This window comes from Rosa chinensis, chromosome 4, assembly GCF_002994745.2.
Source record: "Rosa chinensis cultivar Old Blush chromosome 4, RchiOBHm-V2, whole genome shotgun sequence".
NCBI lineage: Eukaryota > Viridiplantae > Streptophyta > Magnoliopsida > Rosales > Rosaceae > Rosa > Rosa chinensis.
This window is the reverse complement of record NC_037091.1, coordinates 41,005,918-41,023,725: the sequence shown is the minus strand read 5'-3', so window position 1 is coordinate 41,023,725 and position 17,808 is coordinate 41,005,918. Positions and strand designations below refer to the sequence as shown.

At 37.4% G+C, this 17,808-nt stretch overlaps 2 protein-coding genes across 2 annotated transcripts; one reads left to right on the top strand and one right to left on the bottom strand.

The window, feature by feature from the left end:
- Nucleotides 1–1,024: 1,024 nt before the first annotated feature.
- LOC112198003 (probable prefoldin subunit 2) lies at nucleotides 1,025–2,937 on the top strand. Its single transcript, XM_024338986.2, has 2 exons — nucleotides 1,025–1,198; nucleotides 2,268–2,937. Exon 2 carries the CDS (start codon nucleotides 2,274–2,276, stop codon nucleotides 2,709–2,711), a length of 438 nt encoding a protein of 145 aa, XP_024194754.1. The 5' UTR covers nucleotides 1,025–1,198; nucleotides 2,268–2,273; the 3' UTR covers nucleotides 2,712–2,937.
- A 5,233-nt stretch (nucleotides 2,938–8,170) lies between these two features.
- Nucleotides 8,171–9,287, bottom strand: LOC112201085 (transcription repressor OFP12). The gene has a single exon (XM_024342101.2). It carries the CDS (start codon nucleotides 9,193–9,195, stop codon nucleotides 8,476–8,478), a length of 720 nt encoding a protein of 239 aa, XP_024197869.1. The 5' UTR covers nucleotides 9,196–9,287; the 3' UTR covers nucleotides 8,171–8,475.
- Nucleotides 9,288–17,808: the final 8,521 nt, after the last annotated feature.

Here is a 17,808-nt window from a genome sequence, read left to right as displayed (position 1 = left end):
TTCTGGTTTGTTTCTACACTTACCGGGTTGCATTAACTTACTCAGTTGTAGCGATCCAACTTTGCTCAGGATGGGATGTCCAAACCAAGCCATCAGGACATGATAGTAATATCAGGTGGTTTATTCCCTCCAATGTAACATAACAAATTAAAATGCCCCCATGTAACCAAAAAAAAAAATTAAAACAGTTTACTTGCTTACTTGTAGATCAAAATGCTAATTATTAATAAAATTCTTTTTTAGACTCTAAAGGGTAAAGATGTACGTCCTACTATATTTGAGGCATGAAGATAAAGACATCACCAACTTCACATATTCTTCACTCATCAACGAAGTGAAATTGCTTTAGTAGGTAATCATTTTGGATGGGTCATATGTGTAGCTTTACTTAGTTGGTGGTGTGGGAGTAGTTGTGAGAAATGATTTGGGTCAATTTATTGCAGCCATGGCTAGGCCCTTCAATGCTACTCAATATGCATTGCATATGGAGGCAAAGGTTGTCCGAGCAGGCTTGTTAATTGCTATTCATCAAGGTTGGGCAGGGATTGAGGTGGAGAGTGATTGTACATTTGCATTACACTGATCGAGGTCATCACAAGTGGTGAGGATGACCACTCTTCAATTTATTGGAATGTGGAGGATTATAAGAGGTATGGTAATAGCTTTTCTCTGTGGAGAGTGAATTCATACTCCTTATTTTACAATCCAGACTTAATGTTTTTTTTTTAGTAATTTAATCTGTGTCTTCAGTGACTTAAGTTTTATCTTTTTAATATTCAACATGTCTACCATAAAGCAAACGATATGGCTCATAAATATGCAGACCTTACTACTTATGATTACATTGATGATTTCTGTTTAAATGAGCTTCCCGCTTTTATTCGAGACCTGCTTTATGAGGATCATTGTATTTTTTCACTGGGCTTAGATTTTATGTCCTCCCCTTTGTATTCTGTTTCATCAATAAATAGTATGCACGAGCATAAGTCTAAGATTTTTAGTTAGACTGAGTTCCAAACTCTTATTTTCAATAAAAAAAAAAAGGAAAAAATGGGCTTTATAGTGGAAAGAGTGAGAAGACCAGTTCGCTGAGATCACCTTCCGTTATACAAACAGAGGCTCGTTCGCTTGCATCTTCGCCGCGACGCTATACACCCACCGTCTCCGGCACTCTCGTCTCCCAACAACAATCAATCAGGTATGATTTCTCTTTCTTCGATGTTTTCGTAATCTTCTCTTTCGAACTTTTAGACCAAATTTTATTCGAAGTAAGATCATAGGGTCTTCAAGTCGTTTGCTTTCTTAGTAATTTCAGTGGGCTGGAGTTGAGCCAAACATAAGTTGATTATGGTGAAGGTTCGAGTTTCCAGTGAAACCCTTGTTCTTAAATTTATTTTTATGCGGCATCTGCAGAAATTGGTCTTTTAAGGTTTTCTAACTGTATTGAATTGGAACTCCGATTCAGGATTTGGCTTCCTGAAACTGCATAAAGCAGAACGAAGAAAATACTAATTACTATCATTTGCCATAGGTATATGGGAATCTGAATACTGATTGTTTCTGTTAATCAAATTAATAGAATTTGTAAAAGTTCTTAGAAACGCAGATTTGGGTCCTGTTCAAGATAGGTAACGAATATAAATTGCACATGCACTCATCATCTAGATTGACATTTGGGTCCGGTTTAAGATACTTGGTGATCGCGGACTTGAGATTAACAATGGGGAAAGACAGTATTGCGACGGAGTTACTATTCTTTGGATGTTCAAGGATGTTGTACATAGATGAGCTAACAAAATGAATTGCCCCACTCTGCAGGGATGCCTTTTGATTAAGAATCCATCCTTAGTTGTGTGTAGTTGCACCAATTAGTTGTAAGAAAGCTTTTATTCATCTTATGAAGCTAATAAAGCTCATTGTATATACTTTCTTTTCTGGTATTTTTTTATTGCAAATAGGTTCTGTAGTTGCAACATTCGCGGGGTGAAGTTTATTTAAAGGTTTTGTGGTTTACTTTGATATACATAAGGAGCAGATTCATGAATTTAGTATCAGTAAGGTTAGATAAGGCTGTAAGATTTGTTTTCTCTTAAGAAGATGATTTACATAAGAGAAGTGGAGACTATAGTTTCCGTGTTTCTACAAAATGCAATGTACTGTAGACTTTTTGTTATTGTTGCTTCTGTTGTTGTTGTTGTTGTGACGATGTGATACTATTGGTACAACTGAAATTATGTTTATGAATGCTGTTGCTATATCTTTTGTAGAGAGTCATGTCTAGTAGTAAAGCTGAAGAACTTGTAAATGAGCAAGCAGTTGCAAATAAGTTTGCTGCCATGAGGTCCGAACTCAACCAAATTTACTCTAAAATCACTGAGCTAGAGATGGACGTGAGTGAGCACTCATTGGTGATCAATGCCATCCAGCCACTCGACCCATCCAGGCGGTGCTTCCGAATGATTGGAGGTGTGCTGGTGGAGAGAACCATAAAGGAGGTCCTGCCTGCTGTGCAGCGTAACAAAGAAGGGATTGAGGAGGTTATTACTCGGCTGAATGAGGCTTTGGAAAGGAAGAAAAAAGATATTTCTGACTTTGAGGCTAAGTACAAGATCCGGATAAGAAAGAATGACAGTGAGGAGAAGGATGATGGTGCTCGCAAAGAAGGAACTGCTCAAGGAGTCCTGGTCGGCCCTGCTGGTGGAAGCGAATGAATGATAAAGCTCTTCCACCACACTCATCTTGTTTTCTGAAACCTGTTAAATGTAGTGTGCTTTCAAGTGTACTAGGTGTGCTAGGGATTTGGGGTTTATGGTCCAGACTAGTAGAATATTACAACTCTTGCACTGAATCAATGACTTTGTATTTGTAACCTTTAATTATGCGGTTCTTTCTTTTAGGAAGGATTAAGGAAAAACAAGAACAATCAATTCAAAATTATGCTTCAAAATTTTCGATATACAATGCTATTGAGTAGTGAGTTGAGCCAAAATATTCTATTATTCAACATAAAGAAACGAGTCAGATGACCCAAAATATGCATTTTCTGTAGAAAAACTCCTGAACCCCTCTGCCGGTGAAAACCCAGTCGGACAACTCCGCCAAAACGGCAAGGGTGACATTACCGGGACCTGGGCGAATATGTGAAGCGCCATGGTCACAGACTCGGCTGTGGTACTGCTAAGACCGAATTTGGATGGTGTTGGATTTTGGGGGACAGGACGCATTGGGCCTATTTTTTAGCCCAAACTTGAGACCTCTCCTCCCTTAGCCCAGACTTCGAAGATGTGAAGATAGAAAATGTAATAGTAAAAGCAATATAAAGTTGATTTAACAACTTAATTTATGGTAATGGATCAAGGCAGCTGTAATTTATACCCCATTTACACTCTAATTTGTACATTGTTACTTTTGAGAGGTAGAAAAGTAGTTAATTTGGTAGAGAATATTTTTGACTAGTTTGACTATTTGTAGAGATGATGGTGATAAGAATCGTGGGAAAGGCATGTTAAGCTTGAAGGAGAAGATGAGTGTGCTTGTTCTACAGCTGTAGAATGAGGCCACTAAAACAGTTGAATTATATTTCTGTAAAATATTAGGGTACAGATAATTTTACCCTAAACCCTAAACACATTGTGCTTCATTGGAAGTTTCAAGTGTTTTTCACTTTTTGGTGTAAAAACCTGTACAACTAGAGTGCACCACAATTCATAAGTGAAACCACACTATGGTAGGAGATCATACAACTAGATATGAGGTTTCATTTTAGATCATATAACACTACGTCGAAAATTGAAAACTAGACTTGCAGGAAATACAAAATTGAAGTTCATAATTTTCTATGATCCTTTGAACCATTTTTACCAAGCATCCATGTCTCCTCTCTTAAGCTTTTGTTCATGTTGGATTTGACAATGTATAAAGACAACCAACATAAGATTTAAAATTGCAGCATGCAATGTGAATTGTCTTTATGCGTATGAACAACAGCAGAGGGCTTCAAAGCCTACAGGAAATTAAAGAAGGATTGGCTTTTCAAAATTTCAAATGCATGCGCAGACTACAATTCCCGAGGCGAGAAAACTAATTCTAAGCGGTGTAACTGGAGCTGCAACTAGTTTGACAGAAGAAGTACTGTAACCTCCCCTTTTTGATACATGATGAGAGTACAAATACTATCTTTGACAAAACTGTTTCCAGTTTTTGATCCAGAGAAGCAAAGTTTTGACAAAACTGTTTCCATTCTTTGGAAGCAAAACTTTTTGACAGATTCTTTGAACCATTTGAATGATCTTGAATTGACATGCTTTTTCAACTTCAACCATGCACCAAGACCCCTCTGTCTATTTCTGTTTTGAATAATTGAATTGCAGCTACTATTCTAGTAAATAAGGGTATGTTTGTATTGGTGGGTTTAACTTTTACTGATGAAATATTTATATCTAGACAGTAAATATTGCGTGTATGCAATTGGACTTTGTAGATCAAATTTTTAAATATCTATAGCTCCAGGACAATCAATGTGGACTTGATTGAGATGGAACCTGACAATTTTCCCAACATGAATATATGCTTCTTCTCCGCAACTGCATTATTTTCAATTATTTGGCTCAAGATCAAGTCATATCTTGTTCTATGTTTGGTTGTTTCTCTGAGCTGTTGTCATCCTGTTTACCCCCTTCTTTACTAATAATGAAGATTCTATGACATGATCAGTATGACATCGAATCAATTTTGACCGGCTCGAGGGGGCTATTTGGATTAATGGATTTTTCTTTTATTAGTATATACTAGTTTTACCGTTAAATTTGGTATATATGATATTGTGACTAAGATGATTGATTAAAAGAACTCGAGAACTTGTTTGGTAGAGACTCCATTTCGTTTTAACTTGGTGATTGATTGAATATTTGACTATCCATATTTCTATTCTAACTGTAATGATCAATCTTCAATGCACTCCGGCATAGAATTTAGGTGCTTTCACCAACCTATATCACATTAATTGACCACATATTTACATCTTTATCTACAATGAATATCACTTTTTAAAACATGCACATTTTGATTCTAAAGTTGGGTTTTGTGTGAGCATGTTGTTTTTATCATATCTATGCACAAAATATCTACCAATATCATATGCACCAATCTACAAATTAAACACACAAACACAAACCTACATATGTGTGCCCATATTCCGGCTTTTTCCTTGGCTAATATGTGCCCATATTCCCTAATTGTAATAAATTATATAAATCACTCTTAAAATAGTCATTGAGAATCTATGTTCCACTTTTTGTTTTTTTGTCCAAAATAAACAGTCTTTAATTTGTTGAAAAGTAAAAGATCACCATAGGCATTAGGCAATGCATGCCAAGATTCTCCTACATGATTTTATATAATTGGCTTACTCGTTTATGGCTATCTCTCCAACTTGTGCATTTGGAATCATACTCATCCATCATTCACCCACAACCTAATTTGTAAATGTTAGAGATCCCTAAATAGCTTTAGCTCAAATTATATGAAGCAGAGAAAATGAGACAGTTAAGGACAACTGGTCTGGTATTAACCTTACCTAAACCAACTTTTAGCATAAAATATGAAGGCATTTCCTTCTTTTCCTGTAGTTGTTGGTAAACTCTCTTTGGATCCTCTTTGTTGTCTCCCCATTTCAGTCGATGTATAAAAGAAAAAGAGGGCAAATACTCAAATCCCACGGAAGAAAACCTTGTTTAGTTTATCACCTGAAGAACCTTGGGTTTCTCAATGCTTTTGTTGTGTAATTTGTACACGAATTACAGAGTGGACTTTAGTTTTGTGTAGTACGTCTTGGTTTGGCCGATCTCTGTATCATGCATGGTTGATGCTTCTTAGTTGCACCCATTTCCCTTCAAAGCATGCAATATCCACATCGTTCACTAAAGAAAAGATAGACATGTCTTGTTTACTGTGGGATGATTCGTTTTAATTTTATTTTTTTGGTTGTAAGGGTCACAATCGAGTGTGTTGTGGGAATTAGATTCATGTCGATTATAGGTCAAACTTTATTGAACTTATATAACAAATCATGTCAGATTTGACTTAGTTTTTACTTTAATTTTTACAAAAGATTGATTGATTAAACCCTAATCCCATGGTAGCCAACTCCATCTTACTATTGTACCTAATTGCCATAACTATATATATCGCAGAACTACTGTGCGCTTGACCTTGACACGCTCGCGAAGTTCGTTTCTTCTGGAAAGTGTCATGTGAACTAGGATGATTGATTCTTTGTTATGTAAACCAGAACATCACATACAATCGATCTTTATATTTGTGCCTTAAAATAGTGACCAAAGTAGTTTAGAAAAAATTAATATCATTGATTAGTATATTGTCGCTCCTTTATTAAAAATGAGCCTAAAAAAAAATGCCTCTAATAATCTAAACAAATAATTAAACATTCCACCGCGAATGAACTCAATTGTGATACGGTTAAAGGATTCTTTAATCAAAATGACTATTTTATATGAAAATTTTCCTATTTAGCTAGCTACAAAACAAAGTATTAATGAGTATATGAGAATGACAAGCCACCCTCCCCAAAAACTCATTCTAACCCAACTATAATCCTCGGTCCATGAAAAGCTCAGATTCAAGGTCCAAGGCCATTCCCAACAAAAGCTAGCTAGCCACACGTCCGGTGGTTGACTTGTTCCATCGTCCATAATCAGTGCTTCACCACTGCCATGAGATTTGATAGCACCACCAGACTGTCGTCGTTAGCAACTTAGGCCTTGTTTGGTTCATGGAAAGGAAATCAATTCCTTAGGAAATCCTATGGGAAATGAAAATAAATTTCCCACTAACTTTCCTTTCCGCTGCTTGGAAATGTTGGGAAAATAAGGTGAAAATATATGTTTGTCTCTATTCTAGTGTTTGGTTTGTGTAAGGAAATGAAACAAAATCATACTAATATTCCATTTATATCCTCATATATAGACACAAATGTCATAAACTTTTTAAATAAAATTGTTAATAATAATATTTAACAAGGATATAAATGTACTTATACTATATAAATTTTTTTTTGAAAGGATACTTGTATTATATAATTAATGCACAAATAATGCAGGGAAAGTGGAAGAGAAAATGAATTTTTTGGAGGATGAGAAGATTCAATTTCTCCTATATTTTCCATTCTTAAAGAAAAGTTGTTCATTTCTTTATGCACACCAAACATAAGAAATGAATGAATTTCCTTTTCGAAGCCCTCAATTCCACAAAACAAACGAGGCTTTAAAAAATAGTCCATAATCAGTGCATCACCGCCACCATGAGATTTATTAGCACCAACAGATCGGCGTCATTGGCAACGTAAAGAAGAGTGACTATGATAACATTAACCAACATAAGCACGCAGTCAGAGGACAGATCTGCCACCGCATAAAGTCATCCAATACGTATTGATACTGCCAAAGCAACCTTGTAGATCCAAGCCTTTGGAGGACCCCTAATGATTTTTCAATCGATGGAGCAAGCCCTCGCTTCCTAGCTCAAAATTGCCCCAAACATACTTGTTGTCGTCGTCTATAGATGGAGTCGTCGACCATAGTCGACTATGAGATGCTAGCCAATGGCAGTTACGGTTGGGTGAGAGAGAGGCTCTCATACTCGATATACTACTCTAGCTTAAGGCTAGTTATTATTAGTATATATGATTACTCTTTCTCGCAACAAAAAAGATTGACAGGTTATCATTCTCCTTCGACAATGATGTTCCAATTTATGTCATTCATGACTCGTGCATATTTTATGCATTGCTAGCTAACTTGTAAAAAACCAGCTTCCAAGTTTTAGGATATGATGTCTTTTTCATTAATTCTCATAACATTAGTATATGTATGATGACTCTTTAAGTATCTTAGGGAACCATTATCTTATCCTATATATTAACACACCACTAGCTTCGTTTAATAATTAAGAATTTAGTTCTTCGTCGTTGTTAATTGTGCAGAACTCCCCGGACCACATAAATATAGGTCCAATAATAGTAGAAAACCATATTACTAATTAGCTTGTCCCAAATTATCATTGCCATTTAACCCTGAGACCTTTTCCAAAAAAAAAAAAAAAAAAATTAACCCTGAGACAAGTTTAACAACAAAAAATATTGCATTTCCTTGACCAACAAAAGAACATTACATTACACAACTATTAACCAATATTAACATGCATCGAGACCTCAACATTTCCCATGCTTTCCTTGGTTTTGTGATGCATCAAAGTACATTTTTCTTTGTCTTCATGGATGAAACATCCCTCCCTCTTCACCAAGGCCAATGAAGCCCACAAAACAAAGCCAAAGACAAATAATAATAATAATAATAAAAATAAAAATAAAAATCCAATTAGTTTCTTTCTTTGTCTTCACTCTTCTCCTTTTCCTCAGCACGACCGTTACACCAATTAACTGCCACATAAAAAGAATAGTTACGACGTACGTTGCCGCTGAATCTCCTCCTCCTCTTCTAGCCTGTGATCGTCATCGGCCGACGTTGATGTTGAAGCTGCCGGATTAGCAGACAATATGCAAATGACAAGGTCGGTGAAGGCACTGATAATGTCCTTGTGGGCGTCTTCGGCATTTAACTTAAGGTAGCACAAGAGCAGCTCGTGTAGATAATCCAAGTCGCTTTTCAACACATCCACCACATTATGATCTCTATTTTTATTGTCTATATGATCTCTATCTCTAGCTTCGAGCATTTCCTCCATGGAATTTCGGAAATCCAAGTGAGGATTTGAGGAGTACTTGGCAACAGTAACGCCTCTGGTAACGAAGGAATCGTTGTTGTTGGGTTTGGTGTCCGGCGACTCGACGATGGAGTTGGAGCGGCCGGGTGAGGAGAAGAAGAAGCGTTGGGAGGCAAAGACGGTGGCGAAGTCAGGCGGGGAGTCAGGGGCGGCTTCGGAATCGGAGGAGGAAGAGTAGAAGAAGTCGTCGGAGGCGGTGAGGGATTTGGAGGTGGATTGATCTGAAGAGTTGGAGTCGTGATAGAGGGTGTTGAAGTTGTTGATGATCATGAGTTGTGGGTGTGGGTGAAGGTGGTCTTGGTCGGAGGCTTGAGGTGGGGTTTGGGTGATTAGGGGTAGGCATTTGAAATTGGGGAGCCAGAGGTGAAGATTCTTCTTCCATGGGAGTTTGGACATCTTGTAGTACTAGTACTTGGAGAAGAGATAGATGGAGAGGGAGGAAGGTGTTGTTTATGGTGAAAGGTAGGAGAGTGGGAGAAAGAAAGGGTGAGAAGTTCGCTTTTATTTGGGACAAAAAGTGGGATTTCCTTATCTTATTATTTTTATTTTTTTATCTTATATATTTGGATATGTAATCTTCATTTTTGTTCTATATACAGATATACAGTTGGTAAGTATCTGTTCTCAATAGTTAAGGAAAAATATTTACCAATAGCCAATATTAATACAAACTTCATAATTAATGAAATTTATAACATTTTTTTAATCAAACCCAAATCGGGCATATATCATTCATCTAAAGTCAGAATTGGCTATTACATATCATTCCTCTACTGTCATGGGGTGAAATAAAAAGTTTGTGGTGGTGCCACGGCGATATATAGACTAGGTCCACACATTTAACAGTTACATATGCTCACTGAAAAAAACAAGCCTATAAACTATGTTAAAACCGCAACATAGTAAATAGGTGAAGTAACTAAGACTCCTTGATGCAAACTAAAACTAACAAACATAGATCTCGAAACAAAAGAGAATTATTAGAAATAAAATAACTAAATATTGACCCAACATGCCCAAAAGAGCAAACGGGCCCTCAGGTAGTATTCAGGCCCAATAGACCAAGCAAGCATGTGGGCGGTTTCTAGCCCCTCGGTCCAATTCTGTAGCTGCATTGCTCTACCTTCAAACCTGCATCGAGCCACCAGCACTTCCCGTCGCTGACCAACCAATGACAGCTGACTCCTGCCGTCCCGGTACACCCAACACCAGCCTGCAAAGGATCTAAAGCAAAACGTCCAAACGCATAGAGCCAAGCCATCAAGCCATTGAACCAACCAACTGATCTTCAGTCTACTCCAACCAACCACCAGATCTGGCTCGCTAACTCCTGACCTCCACCAGACGCCGCCACTCTGTCCCGATAAAGCCATCGCGGCAACTCAGCTCCACCCTTCAACCGAGAGGAAGGAAGACACACCCCGTCTGATCCTAGTCACCGAGCCTGGGATACGCCTTAGAAGAAAACTACTCGTCCGGCTGCACCAATCGTGTGCCAGTTAGGCCAATGCAGAGGCGAAGCCGGAAAGCACCGGCCAAGAAGACGACATCCTCGAGGGTTTTGTTTTGTAACTAGAACCAATCCACTATTTATTTGTTTAGCACTGTATAGAGAAAGATATAATTTCTAACATATTGATCTATACAAAGGACCCAATAATTTTTACAATTTATTTTAAAGATTCGGCAATAAGCTAGGTTTACGTTCACAAATACTATTGCAAATTTTCTCCTATATTAGAAGTTTCTTAAAACAAAAAAAAACAAAAAAAAATTACTTACAATCACTCACAAGGTTATAAGTTATTGATCTCTTTCCACTTTTACAAATTTATGGTGAGTTAAAGCGTTACCACAATCACTTTATAACAAATCTAGGAACTGTCTAACTCTAGATATTAGTATGCAAGAATCTTCTACTTGATTTAGTATTACAGAATTGATTTGAAATATACATCTATTTGCAAATGTTAGAAGCATATGAAATTCCCAACATTATAATGTTATATATGTCACATCATATAAAGAATTCACATACATCTATTGCATATGTGGGAGTGATAGTTTTCATTGAATCTTATTTGGCATCGTATTAGGTGTAAGTTTAAACAGTTGTAAGAAATACCATTATGAGACAATTAGGTACTATGTACGCTTTGTCTAGGATGGTACTTGTGCCAAATCTGATTAAGTTTAAAATACCAAGCAAAAGGAGAAAAATGTAAAATATAGCCCAGAGATGCAAGCTAGTGTAATATTTAATTAACAACTACCGTAAACATTGATCAAATATACAAACGATTTTTAATTCTCAACACAAACTGTTGATCATATATATCTTTGTGTGAGAAACTAATTCATAAGAAAAATGGATATGGCAATCGACGCCCTAGAATTTGAACAATGCATAATAATCATTTGCATGATGGTGACTTAATTGTCAATACTCAAACCGACCATTTTATTAATTAGCATTAGAACCGACCTCTATAAATAAAAATTAGTTTTGCTTTTGAAGCAACTCCCTATTAGTGAAAGAACAAACTAGAAATTCTAATGCAAAAGATCTCTAGAAGCTGTACTTTCCACCCTTTGAATTTAATTTCAAATATTTTTGCTATGCAACGCAACCATAATTTCCTAGGAGAATTGAAGAATCATTCTGATCATAATATAGTCAAAGAGAGACAGTCCTTTAAACCCAGGAAAGTTGCAGACCTTTTTGAACCAGCTAGGTTTTTAACCACACTAGAGTTCGAAGAAGGAATGTTTTTTTGAGGTACTTTTTTTTACCTACCATAAAAAGGTCACTTCCTGTCTACCCACTTTTGCTCCACCAGTTCATGTAAGCCGTACAATACTGGCGCTCCTGATCAACCTCAGTGCCTAGTAGTCCGTCTGATTCTGATTGATATTGCTTTATTAATGCATGGTTATAAATCATAATTATTGTATGGATGCATTAATATATGTTATTGTGGTGATATATATATAGAGCTCGATATATTTCAGCTTTCATTGGACCTACAATCTTGAGCACTTGATAACATCATTCTTTACAGTAAACAACTTACCAATCTAATTTACTTCATAGTATGATCAAACATTACCCAACAATTAATTAATCAACATTCTCTGTACTAAATAAATGGGCCAACACTTCGACTCATTGTTTTGACATATTTTAGGCAATTAGTCGAATCTCTCTCTCTCTCTGTGAGAGAGTTCTTGTCCTTCATGAAGCTAATAGGTTTACGATGGTTGAACAACATAAGTTTGTGAGGGATGATTGTCTTCACCAACAGCCATTACGTACATTAATTGCAGTGTTTCATGTCAACTAATTTACATGTTATACTTATATACATATATATATATATATATATCTGTTCTAATTAAAAACACTATTTATTAACCAAATGATTGAGTGAAACACATCTTAGACATGCTTGTTAACATTTCGCTTAATAATTCGAATGATTTGCCAATGAACTAACAAAGCATCTAGCTCTACGTCCAACGTCACCGCTGCACATGTATTGGCGAACAAGGCTGCCACTTCATTTAGAGAGTCAGTCGAGCGTTTCAGCTAGCTGCTACTGCTAACTAGCTAGCTAGCTAGCATCACCTGCTGCATGCCTGCAACTCATGACATGAAGTGTGCACGCCTTAATTTCTTGTGGCTCACAAGAATTAGGTAAGATGCATATCGTCTTCCTCTTCAGGAAAACCAACAGGTCCCAAGCTCACCTTATACCTTTGGATTCTTCCTTGCTCATGGAATAATTAATAACCGCTCCATAGGTCCCCTCATTCATGTATATCATTGTCCTTGGTTGGGATGGATGTTTAGATATCCACTACTGATCACTGTAATCCACAGCGACTAACCATAAATAGTATTAGGGAGTATATATTTAGGGTCATATTGATATATTCACTATCCCTCGTGCTTTGTCAAAGCCTCTTCATTTGGAAACTAATCACTTTGGGTCACCAGTGACATAATATTGGTGAATTATGTCGCTTGCTCTTGATCGATGATGCTGGACTTCTACTCTGACGCAACAATTTGGGCATTGTACACTATAATAAGGCTTTGATGATCCAGTCATACATATATATATATATATCATCCATATATATATATATATATATATATATATATATATATATATATATATATGATCAGAAAACTCTGAAGCCCTAGTTGGTTCCTGGATCTATATATATGCTTGTGAATAAGATCATCGATCATTTTAAATTTTAATCCTTTACCGTAACTTTTGATTAAAACATATGACACTGCCCGGTCCATAGCTCATGTGTTTCTCTCAGGCAGCTCTTAATCCCGAATGGGGACAAGCAATGACAGATGAGTTTAGTTCTATGATACAAATCAAACTTAATTAGTCTCTCGTTCCTCCTTCTCCATCACAAAAATACAATGGGTTGCAAACTTGCAATTTGGGTTTTTTTTTTTGGGATAAAACACAAGTCTAATGACTTATTGAATGATATTAGGCCTGCTTTGTAGCTAAGGGCTTTCATCAACATCTCAATTTAGGACTATGATGAAACTTTTAGTTCAGTTGTTAAGCTTGCCACAATTATTATTGTTTAAGCTGTGCGTTTTCTAAAGGTCAGCTTTTGTGCCACAATTATGTCAAAAATGCCTCTTTTTTTAATAATTTTTTATTATAATTATTTTTAGGAGAAGGTCCATAGCATAATTGTCTGGGTTTATTAATTGGCATCGCCCATATCATATCTGAAAGCGGCACAAGGCATTGCATGGCTTTGAGCAAGCACCCCGTGTATATGATTCTATCGTTTTAGCTCATATCTTATCTCCACAATAGTTATTTATCAACAAATTATTAGTGTATTAATACACTAGTCACTACATATAGATGACATAGTTTTCATTGAGAGCCATTCTTTTCTACTCGTCTCAACCGAATTTGAACAGTTTGAACAGTTTATAGAAGGACTCGGTCTGAACCGAATTTGAACAGTTTATTCAATGCGGTTTTTTAGCTTAATTTTTTTTGTTTTAATTATTGTTCCAGAACCAAAGGGTATGATTTTTGAGAGAAATGAGAAATTAGAGCATGAAAAATAAGATAGCGGCGCTCTCTCCTAGGGTTTAGCCGAGCACAGAGAGGAGTCCGTCTAGTTGTCGGCGGTTCTTCTAGCCCAGGCTTGGTGGTGATCGTGGCTGGTGAAAGTTGGTGTTCTGGGTTGAGCAAATCCCGGTGGAATTCTTGGTGGTCGACGACGAGAGGCTTTTCTAATCCGATTGGTGCAGGTGATCGGTGTTGCAGGCGGCAACGTTGGTTTTGTTGCGCGTGATTTCTGGCAAGCGGCACGAGGGCTGCAAGGGAGACGCCGCCTGGATCGTCGGGTCTTTGGAGGTTGCTTTCTGCTGGATCTGATGTTGCTGTGGAACGGCCGACCACTAGAAGGGGGAACAGCAGCAGAATTTGAACTAGGGTTGACCATCAGTTGGACTGGGCAGCTTTATGGGTCGCAGCTGCCTGGGCCTAGGGCAGGGATTGGGCCAAAGGTAGGAACTAGGCTTATTTGGCTCAAATATGGAAATGGGGGACTGCAGATTCTCAAGAAAAGCTCGAGGAGCAACCTGATGCCGAGGTTGTTGGCTACTGAGGAGGCTGTAGAGGGTGCTGGTTCCAACCCTATGGGGAAGGGACTCGCGCTTTCTTAAGTCCCATAAGCTTCTAGACATTCTGGACTCAAGCCTTTTGAAGTAGGGGTAATTTCTATAGGCTTTTCTAAGATGTTTCTAGTTGATATTTATACCACAATTGCGTGACTGGCTGATTAGACTAGATGAATATTTCTTCCTTAGAGAGCGAGACTACTCTTGCTTAGTTTAGGCTTGCTGTTTAGCGAGCGTCCCTTTAGATCTTAATGAGTTTAGAGTGGCTTAGATAGGTTATCCGGTTTGTCCCGGGTTTTCTTATGTAAGTTTTGTTAGACTCTGACCTGTTTCTTATGACTTTGATATCTAATAACATCAAATCATTTCAAAAAAAAAAAAGGGGTATGATCTTTGATTTAGACTTAACCGAATCAATGGATATACCGCTTACACGTGTCTTATTTTATTGGTGATTTTACTACACCCGCAGGACCAAAATACCCTAATCCCCCCATTTCTTCGATCATTTCTTTGGTTCTTCTCCAAAGCCCAAGCCACTACCCATCAATAACCAAGTCGTTAATTAATTAATTGCGTACGTCTTAATTGGTATAGATCAAGCTTGATTATCCAGACCAGATTTTGACTTCAGTTCATGGACATTATGATATACTGTGCTACCTGCCGACCGATGTTTGCTCCCTAGCTTGCTTTCAATTAAGAGCAACAAGAGAAGTTATGGGCCACATGGAAAGGAAGTAGAAATATTGTTTTCAATCCAAGTGCCTAGCTAGGAGCAAGATTGTTGGCTTTCATGGCAGATTTTCCATTTGTATGGAACTTCGGGCAATAGGTGCTCACTAAAGCCTCTTGATCATCACGACTTCACCATAGTGAAGAGTACCTCCTGTCAAAACTTTTCACTACTAGAATAATGCCGTTAGACATCACTTTAAATAAATTAGTTGTGTAGTGGCACATGGTGTAATAATGTGAACATTGATTGCTAACTAATTTGATTTCTTTTATTGTTTTTAACATCAGTTCTTTAAATGATCGATGTCTACTTGACAAAAAAAAAAAAATGATCGATGTCTAAACTTTAATTATAATTTTGGAGGGAACCTCAAAAACATTAAATGAACAAAATTTTTAGTTTCTCACAAAACTTCCTTTACACATATTTTTAGTTTCCCCCGGCCAAAACTTTTAACACACACTCTCTCTCTGGCCCCTTCTCTTTAGATTGAACCAAAACCACAACAAAACCCTAGAAAACGAAATTCACGGGTTTCTTCTTTGATTTCTTTCCACATCGGCATCCCTGTCCTCTCCTTTTGTTCTCGATTTCAAGCCTGACCTCTCTCTCTCTCTCTCTTCCCCCCCTCCTCCTCCTCTTCACTGTAAAACCCTAGTTAGATCTCTGCGCACTATCGGAGCCTCCAAGCTCGAAGGCTAAGCTTTGCGCCGCAACGCCGATCTGCAAAACAGTAGATCTCTCGCACACCACCTCCAAAAGCTCTTGTTGTTGTTTTTGGGTCTCAGTGGCACACAAAGAGGGGGAGAGAGAGAGAGAGAGAGAGAGAGAGAGAGAGAGAGAGAGAGAGAGAGAGAGAGAGAGAGAGAGAGAGAGAGAGAGAGAGAGAGAGAGAGAGAGAGAGAGAGAGAGCTTCGTGCAGATTCAACCATGTTGGCTGTGAAGAAAAACAAGAAGACCCATGAGTCTATCAACAACAGGCTCGGTCTCGTCATGAAGAGTGGCAAGTACATTTTGGGCCTACAAGACAATCATCAACACTCTTCGTAGCTCGAAAGTTAGTATCTTTGATTCTTTGACCCAAATTTTCAACCTTTCTGATTTCTGCGATATGGGTTTCAAATCTAGAGAGGATTGTATACACCGACAGTGCAAGTGCACTGACGGTTATTTTAATCTCTAAAAAACAACAACCACTTATCTAATCCACTCATTTATATATTTTAATATCAAAAAAATTACATCCATTCATATTGCAAGTACCCATGCACTGACAGTGCATGGAATACACTCCCGTTTCAAATCTTCGATGTGGGATTTGATTTTGATGTGGGTGAATTTCAAGGAAGTTGATTATAATCTCGAACAATTGCCCTCCTCTAAGAAAATCAGAGATCGAGTACTGCTCTTGATAATAAAGACTCTTTAGTTGTGCTGGTGATTCGAAATCTGTCAATGCCTCTACTTCTAGGTGGATATCCTCCACATTTTCTTTTTGGTGATAAAAATTGAATGTCATTAACACGAAAGAAATTGTTACAACTAGAATGAACAATACAATTCAGAGTCATTTGTGGCTGCTTATGACAAATGTCAGACCGAAGACATAACGTAACTTCCTAAGTCCAAAATGACATAAATGGAGTTACAAATTTTTCAAAACACCTCGAGGCTAGAAAGATGTTCATTCCAACCATGGGGACCCTGAATCCGAGTAAACGCCTGATTAGCGGTTGGAGAAACGTTAGCATGCCAATTGGGTAATGACTCTGAACTTGCGAAGAAAGTACATATGCTTGAATGAACTCCATGGCCTCTGCCTACTGAGTAGTGAATACAAGTAATAGTTTCGGTTGCAAACCATTATCACTCATTATTGTAGTAAAGCAACAACACGACCACCAGGGACGTAGCCAGGATCTACATTTGGGGTGGGATAATTTAAGGTTTCCTTACAAGAATTTTTTTTTTTCTTTGTCGACAATAATTCGATAGATTTTGACACTAAATTTTAAAAGAAAGATTAATGGAGAATGTTGTAAGTAAAGAAAAAAACGAGAACAAAATGTGGAAAGAGCAAAGAAAAAACAGACAATATTAGCCTTTAAGAGAAGAAATTTTAATAAAATACTAATAGGAAAAATTAATAGAAAAGTTGTAACAAAAGAAGGGGGAAAAAAGGGAGGAGAAAATGGGGAAAGAGACAAAAAAAAGAGAGGAGGAACTAAAGAGAAGAATATGATGCAAAAAAGGGAGAAATATATTGGTGATTAGCAAAGAGAACATCCTTGAGACTCAACCCCAGGTCTGCAGTTTAGAAAGAATTAAACTTCTTGCCACTTTGCCAACCGCACCAAGTTCAGATCCGTTGTTAAAGAAGCACAGTTATACTATGTAAATTATTGAAAGAATTTTGGGTTGGGCTGCAGCCCAACTAGCCCACAATGTGGCTACGTCCCTGACGACCACACTGAGAGTTTTACAATTTTTTTTACTTAATAAAAAATAGTAAACAAACACACACACAAAAAAAGAAAAGAAAAAAAAGAAGCATATGCTAGGCCTAATACCAACATCAAGTCCCCAA